This window comes from Aphis gossypii, unplaced genomic scaffold, assembly GCF_020184175.1.
Source record: "Aphis gossypii isolate Hap1 unplaced genomic scaffold, ASM2018417v2 Contig01103, whole genome shotgun sequence".
NCBI classification, from domain to species: Eukaryota; Metazoa; Arthropoda; class Insecta; order Hemiptera; family Aphididae; genus Aphis; species Aphis gossypii.
In genome coordinates, this window is record NW_026083462.1 from 1 (window position 1) to 8,778 (window position 8,778).

An 8,778-nucleotide genomic window follows, 5' to 3' on the forward strand; every position below is an offset into this window, starting at 1 on the left:
TTAAAGTTTTAATTTTAATTTGATATCAAAAATACACGTGTAAAATAACGTTTTACTTATAAATAATTTTCGATTTTTGTTATTTTTAAAAAATTACTTAACGTAAGATCTTGAAACTTTTACTTAAATGTTTGAATTTGTTTCAAAATAGAATATATAACAATATTTAAATATAATAAACAAACTAGATACCTATGGTATTTCTTTTTGTGTACACAACGATTGTACATAATATAGATATATCAGATATCTACAATCAAGCTGTGGTATACCAGGTATATCTATAACAATATATGGTATTATCACAGAATAGATTAAGATAACTACATGCAATGTTTTTGGAAAAATTGGTTAACCATGCCGTATGCAAATGCGTCTTAATTGAAAAATAAAATACTTGTTTCAAAATAGAATAAATAGCAATATTTAAATATAATATATCCTAGACTGACAAATCATCTCCGTTCAGAATTGTTTTTCGTATACAATGATACCTATCATTGCATTCAAATTTAACCTACCCTAGTCCGAGTTTCTCCCCACCTTCTAATGTACTGCAGAGCGATACTCACTTACCCGCTTTTTAGTAATAATTATTTTGAATTTTTTTTCGTATTTATTATTTAACGTTTTAACTTTTACTCTTAGGGCCGTGACGTTAGTATGTTTGATTTAGCCCCAAGTCGTTTTTTAAGTGTGAAGATTTTGAATACTCATATTTTTTTCGTGCTTTTTTATATGTTTTTTTGTCTACGGTTTTTGATCGATTAGTTCTCGGCCCCTTTTCGAGTTAGAGGTTTATTTTTTTCACCTGTATATTTGTAATTTAATTACCTTTGCGTAGATACTAAACAACAGCTATTGTAAGCAATTTTCTGTGCGAAAAAACGCGTAAAAAGATCATTTTTAGTTCAAGGTAATTGTTTTTATTTTTCGTATTTTGTTTACGATTTAGCCCTAAGGTAAGCCTTTTTTCCTATCGATCATTATAGAAGAGACGTTTTTGCGTTGAACCGTCTCAATCTAGGTCAATTTTTGTGTAAATGGGAATCATCAAAGTTGGCAAAATCGGTAAGAACAATGATTGTGCTTAGGCGTTGGCTTTTATTTGATATTTTAATTTTCGAGCGAGATATGAGCATTTTTAATTTTTGATATTTTACATCTATTTTATTATCTTGCTTGAAAATGAAAATATCTAAAAATCGCCCACGCTTAAACAGAGATAATGTTCTTACATACAAGTTTATTATAGGTCAATTCATTCTAACATCAAAACTAACAGTCAACAGAACACTATTGAAACTAGTGAAAGAAAATTTGCTATGTCTTAACAAGTAGTATTAAAATTTATAACTTTTTCGTCACTATCAAACTGGTGCTAATAGTTAATAGTATGTTGACTGGTTGTTGATTGTTGTCGATGTGTTACAATTTAATATTATCGTCAACAATACAAAAACTGTCCTGTTACCCGCACCCGTATTTTTTATCTATCCCCGTGACCCGCGTGCCATCCCACGACACTGCCGGTTAGACATGGACTCTCAAAGAAAGCAAGTTATTTTTAGCTGTGCGCTGCATGTATATAGGAATCTATATGCTATATTATACAGCCAATGTTTATTATATTTTTTTTATTATTAATCATTGAATTTTATTAATAACAATATATTATAGATTATAAGCAAATGTACCAAACCATATTATATTAAATATTTTCGTAATCACGTCATAATCTTCCCTGCAGTCATTGTGAACGGACTACGGACTACTGACTTACTTGTGGTTGTTCTGGTTGTAGTATAGAAGTGATGATTATATGTTTATTATTTGTGTGTAATGAGTAGTGGTAGTACAAGTGTTAAAATATTTTATGTAATAACTATAATATTACAGTATATACATAACATATATTACAGTTTTACATTGTTAATAATTTTATACCTAGAATCATAAATATTTTAAAAATCAAAATGAGATCAACAAGATCGAAAAAAATGTTGGAAATGCTAAAACCAGCGGGTACCACAAATCAAGGTAAGATAATACTCAAAATATTCAAATTTATTAATGTGGAATCTGTCCACTTGTGTGAACAATTGGCCGTCATAACATCACGTAAATCAGCGATGGCAGCGACACAGTTTTTAAGAACATTAATAATTTATTTAACTGTTTTGAAATAGATATGAATACAATTGCCAAGAGTAATTATAATACGAATAACAACATACAAATCAATAACGATCTCGATTCAACAGGTATCACATTATTTTATTTTATTTATTTAACCATTAATATTATTAAAATGTTAAATAGGTATATTTTATTTTAGTGAAATTCAAAGTAAGAAAATTTTTGGAATCTCAAGATATGGAGACAGAAAATAGTCAATATGCAGGTAAAATATTATATGTATAGTTGTATAAGTTCAAATATTTTAAAAATTAAAAATTATTACATTATGAAGGAACGAATTCGTGTCTACCTATTTTTATTTAAAATTTAAAAAAATTGATTTAATTTTCATTTCACGAATATACATAAAGTTAATATAACAATATGATATTAAATATTGATGTTTCCAAAAAAAAAAGCTTGAGGAAGAGGTACAGAGTTTTATACTTACATAATATACCGAACAATAAATTTACTTGTAAAGAAATGAGTTAAATATACGGTATGGGAATACTGAATAAAACTAAACAATAAGAGTGGTCAAGTGACTAACGCTCTGCTGTATAGTAGTTACTATAATGGATGTATTAAATTTTAATCCAATGTTATGTATCATTGTATACGAAAAACGATTTTAAACAGTTAGACAGAAATGATTTGTAAGTCTAGGATATAATTTCTTGTGGTTGGTGAAAAAGGTGCTTTATGTTTCAATGGCCTGAAAACACCAAAATTTAAATTCTTTTATAATTATTGTAAGCCAAGCTTAACAAAAACGAATATTTCAAATGCCTATAAATAGCATTAAAATAAATGAAATATTTTAAAAATTAATTAATAATCATTTTAACAAAATGCTAATCTAATTAATTGGTGGAATTTTTAAGTATCTACGACTTATACTTTTTGAATTATAACAAATATTTAAAATCGTTTGATGATAAATCGTTATCGTTACACAATTTCCTAAAAACTTAAAATTCAAACCCACATAACATTTTTCCTATAATTATGTTTTGAGTTTTCTCTATAGCTATTTGAAGAAAAACTTAGTGTTGAATTATTTAACCTTGAATATCAACACAGACATTTTTATGATTTTTCAACTACAAAATTACTTGCAAATTTTCATGATTTTGACATATTTTGTAAAAATTTGAACTAGGTATAAACGCTTATAAAAAAAAAAAATTGTAACAAACGATTTTATTTTTTTATTTTTTTTAACTACAATAAGAACGATTTATAAAAAACCTTGTATTAAATTTTCAAGTTTATTTAGGAAACCAAATTTTTTTTTATCCACACTTGTAAAAAAAATGTACAAAAAATTAAAAATTGTAGTTGGTAAATAACTGAAAAATATTTTAGAAATGTAACTGTACATAGATAATACTAATATAATCATTTGGTGAAAATTACATGTTTTTATAGTGATTAGTTTTTGGAATTACAACCATATAAAAAATCGATTTGGTCGAAAAATGGTTTTTCGGGAAAAAATTCCCGTTTTTCTGTCACTTTTTTTTGTTTTTTTCGATTTTTTTGAAAACTGTTGGAAAATGTTTACTTTTCACCTCTATAATGCACCAAGGATATCCACTTTGCCATCGGAAACCACCCCAAACGTTTGAAATTGAAGCATTATTTCGACAAATTATGCTGTACACAAACACAAAAAAAAACATACATCATTGTATAATCAATAAATTCATCACTCCGTTCACTCTAAAAATAAAAATAAAAACATTGTTGAAAACCATACATTCATTTCTCTGTTTGCAGAATCTAAAATATCAATGTATTTTATATAAAATAAAAAAATAAAAATAATTGATATTAATAACTATAAACCTAGTTATAACTTATAAAACGAAAATTAATAATATTTATTATCTACCTATTCCATTAGTGTAAGTTGTGTAACGTAATACTTTAGTATAATAATACAATACAAATTTAACTTTTATATTAATATACCTATCTTTTGTAATTACCTATTAAATAATTAAAATTATTGTTGATAATGCCAAATCGGTTTCATATGCAAATATTTAAAGGATCTTGTTTCCCAAATTCTGTATTAATTCTATATTACTGTATTTAAAAACATTAATTGTATTTAGACGGGTATGATAATAACTATGATTAAAAAATCACGAATGGTTCAAGTGATATACCTACATTTAACAAAATGTAAAACAATGTTTCTCTTAAAGTTTTTATAATAGCAATTTCAATGTATCTGACTTGGAGGCTTCGTATCGTTAAGAATGTAAAAATTTTTTATTTTTTATAGCCAAGGATCGAAAATGTACAACCAAGTTTTTCCTAAGTACCTAGTTCATATTATAATCAACAAATCTAAAAGTATAATAGTTTTTTTTATAGATTTTTATGTTCAAATTTGATTAAATGAGATCGAATAACCGAAGATAACCGATTTTAGTTATTTTGTTTTTTATTTTATAGTTTATTAAACTAATAGTTAAAAACGTTTCTTAAATAGCAATAATATTATCATATCAATTTGTAGTAATATAGGGCGACAGAGAGATAGACACGACAGACATACAAAGTCTTCGCACGAATCGGTTTTCGTTTGCAATAATTATTTATATCAAATTTAACACATCCATTACAGTGTCCCATACAACACCTTAGTTGTATATTTTGTAAATATTAAACGACTTTATTTATACTCTAGCATAGGGTGACCATATTTAAAAAAAAAAAATACAGGACAAAATTAATAATAATTTAATTTTTTTTATTAATACTTAATACATATTAATTTAAACATAATTTTTAATAACACTGTATAAGATTAACTCGTAAACATATCATCATACTCCATACTGATAAATTCAGACAATTACAAGATTACAATTATAATCATTATTCATTACTTTCGTAAGTTTCGTTTTCAAATTCATTCATTTTGTTTGATCAAAAAAACAGGACAAAAAGCGTCCTGAAAGAAGTTTGTCAGGACAACAGGACACAACGCTGAAATAAAGGACAATCCTGTAAAAAACAGGACGTATGGTCACCCTACTCTAGCATAGAAATTAAAAAAATATGAAAGATGTGGTTGATAAATATTCAAATATATTTAAATATACGTTTTAATTCATGAAATCAAAAATAATTAAATTTTTCTAAATGAAAATTGGAACTAATTTTCATAAAATAAATTATATATTTTGAGTAATTAAAAATAATACGCTTATTAATCAGTGGCGGATCCAAGGGAGGGGTAAAAGGATAAATACCCCCCCCCCCCCTTGAGTTAATTATATTTAAATTTTATAAATTTATAAAAGTATAAAAATGTTTGTACCAGCTTGTAAGAATAAATTGTAAATGGTAAATATTAATAAGTAAATAATAAGTAATTAATGTTTATATTAATAAAATAATAAGTATGTTATTAAGTAGGTATGAATAGTATCTGATAGATATATTTTAATTACCCTCCCCCCCCCTTGATGAATTTCTGGATCCGCCCATGTTAATTAATAAACTATGCTATATAATGACTTTGTTTAAAATGCATCATAGTAGAACTAACAATGAATTATATTAATAATACTTACTACCATACATAAAATATTAAATATGTAAGTATATCAACATTTTAACTTGTTTATATTTTTTGTTTCCGATAAATATTTTTTTAGATTATATAACGACATTCTGTCATAGATTTTGCCTTAATTGCCTAAAATAGATTATACAATATACCTAATACATTATTGTTTTATTTCAAATTTGGCAACGACACATATTATTCAATTTTACATCGGATCTCACAACGATACATATTTTTCACTTTTATTTCGGATCTCGCTACGATACTTATTTTTCTACTATACAAATACAATTTTATATCGGATCTCATAACGATAAACATTATTTACTTTTATTTAGGATCTCGCTACGATACGTCATATTTTTCTACTTCAAATTAAATTTTATTCCGGATCTCATAGCGTTATTATTCTCAAATACTATAATTAAAATTTGACATATATTTTACCTAAAATAATCTGAAGCCGATAGTTCAGTTATCGAATATCAATAATATCACAAAGTACCTACATAATTTTATATCTTTATAACAATTTGTATTTTGTACCTAATTTATAATTTCGATCTTAAAATCAAAATCAAAATTAAAACAACATTTTCATTTTTAGTATTTGAAGATTATATTATGTAGTCAATTACACAAATGTTAAAACAAAAAGTGTTTTAACTTTTAAATATTTCATTAAAAATAATATTATGTTTTATCTAGATATAGTTTTTTACATGATTTTTTTTTAAATTTGAATACTTTTAGAATCGTCTGTAAAAACATATACAAATTTGACGTCCGTGGAAATTGAACATAAAAACACTGATTCCGAGTTATCAATTGATGAAGAAGATTCAGGGAGTTCGTACAAGCCCTATAAAAAGAGTAGTATATCATCCAAAGATAGTTCAAATAATACAGTCAGCTCCAAAGTATCAAAGTCCGTATCTGAAGATGAGTCGGTACATGGTGATGATAATGATATGGAGTTAAATATTATTCAAGAACCTTTTACAAGACCAAAAAATTATAATAGTTTAGCTATTGTTGAAGTCTCTAAAAGAAAAGCACTGACTAATAAACGCATTTGGAATAAAACCGAATCGTGTATTTTTTGTGAAGAACAAATAACAAATTTTTCACGTCACCTCATTAGAAAACATAGTGAAGAAATTGAAGTTGGTAAATTGTTGGCTCTAAAAAAAGGTTCCAAAGAGAGAAAGTGTCTAATCGACCAACTGCGAAAACGTGGAAACTTTTTTAACAACATAAGTAATACGTCAAAAATTAAACCTGTTAGAAGACCAAACGAAAATATTGATCAGTCTAAAGCTACAGACTATTTACCATGTAAATTTTGTTTTGGTCTTTATAGAAAAAAGTATTTATGTCGCCATATAAAAATATGTTCTCTCAAGAAAAATGAAATTGATGGAAAACGACAAAACGTCCAGGCAAACGCACAAACTCTACTCATAGCTTTTACAAGTGAAGATACACAGTTAGTTGAAAAAGTATTTTCCAGGATGTCACCTGACGAAGTATCATTGGTAGTTAAAGGTGATACTTTAATTAGAGCATTCGGATCGAGGTATCTAAAATGCCACAAAGAAAAGCATTTGATATCTGTGGTATCAAATAAAATGAGAGAACTTGGTCATTTTTTAATTGAGATGCGAAAATCTGTGAAAACATGCCAATCATTGATAGATTGCCTGAAACCTGAACTATTTGACAACATAATAAGCAGTACTAAATCTATTTCAGGATATGACGCTACCAACGACACATTTATGTCACCATCCTTGGTGCTGAAAATTGGTACTACATTAAAGCAATGCTGCGAAATCGCTGAATTTTTATTATTAAAAAAATCTAAACATTTATCTATTTCTGAAAATACAGATATAATAATTTCAAATATTAAAACTGTAAATAATTTAATTCAAAAACAGTGGTCATACGAGTTATCAACTAATGCTTCAAAAGAACTTTATCAGCGAAAATGGAATAAACCGGCTTTCTTACCATTGACATCGGATATAAAAATTTTTAGAGATTATTTGTTAACTGTGCAGAACAATGCTTTAAGCGCTTTAAAAAAAAATCCACTAGATATAATTTCATTTAAAGAGTTACAAGATACTGTACTTGCACAGTTGATTTTATTAAATCGCAAACGTGCCGGAGAAGTCCAAAGAATATTTCTAAACACATATTTAAATTGCTCAACTGAGGCACCTCAAGAAGAAGTTGAGAAATCCCTGTCATCTGTGGAACGGGAATTAACAAAAAAATTTAAAAGGATAGTAATACGTGGAAAGCGAGGAAGAGGTGTGCCTATTTTGTTCACCCCAAAAATTCAAAAATCTATATCAGTATTAATTGCTCTTCGATCTAATTTCTGTGAAAAAAGCAATGAATATTTGTTTTTAGTTCCAAATACAGAAAATAGCTGCATTCGGGCTTCAGAAGTAATGAGAAAAATGGCTATTGAAAGCGGCGCCAAAAATCCATCTGCATTGACATCCACGAAATTACGAAAACAAGTTGCAACGGTAGCACAACTATTAAATTTTAATGAAGGTGATGTAGAACAGCTATCAAATTTTATGGGACACTCCAAAGAAATACACAAATCTTTTTATAGATTGCCTGATAGTGTATTTCAAATTGCTAAAGTTAGTAAATTCCTACTAATGATGGAAAAAGGTGAAGCTGACCAATATCGAGGAAAAAATTTTGACGAAATTGACGTCAATGTTGAAGGACTAGTCTCGGAAGAAAGTGACAATGAAAACACCAATATCAGTGACTCGGAAGATAACGATAAAAATCATCAGGATCCAGAACCAATAACTGTTCAACCGACTGCAATACTTGATTCAACCACCCCTAATACCGAAAAACAAGTAAATAAACTAAAGAAAAAACCAAAAACTACACTGTCATCTAAAAAAGCTGAATTAAGGAGTCCTGAAAAAAAACAAACAAAAAAAGGGGAAAAAATTTGA

General features: G+C 27.0%; 1 protein-coding gene across 1 annotated transcript; it reads left to right on the forward strand.

The window, feature by feature from the left end:
- Positions 1–1,976: 1,976 nt before the first annotated feature.
- LOC126555793 (uncharacterized) lies at positions 1,977–8,778 on the forward strand. Its single transcript, XM_050210670.1, has 5 exons — positions 1,977–2,040; positions 2,339–2,404; positions 6,530–7,059; positions 7,183–7,572; positions 7,720–8,778. Exons 1-5 carry the CDS (start codon positions 1,977–1,979, stop codon positions 8,776–8,778), a joined length of 2,109 nt encoding a protein of 702 aa, XP_050066627.1.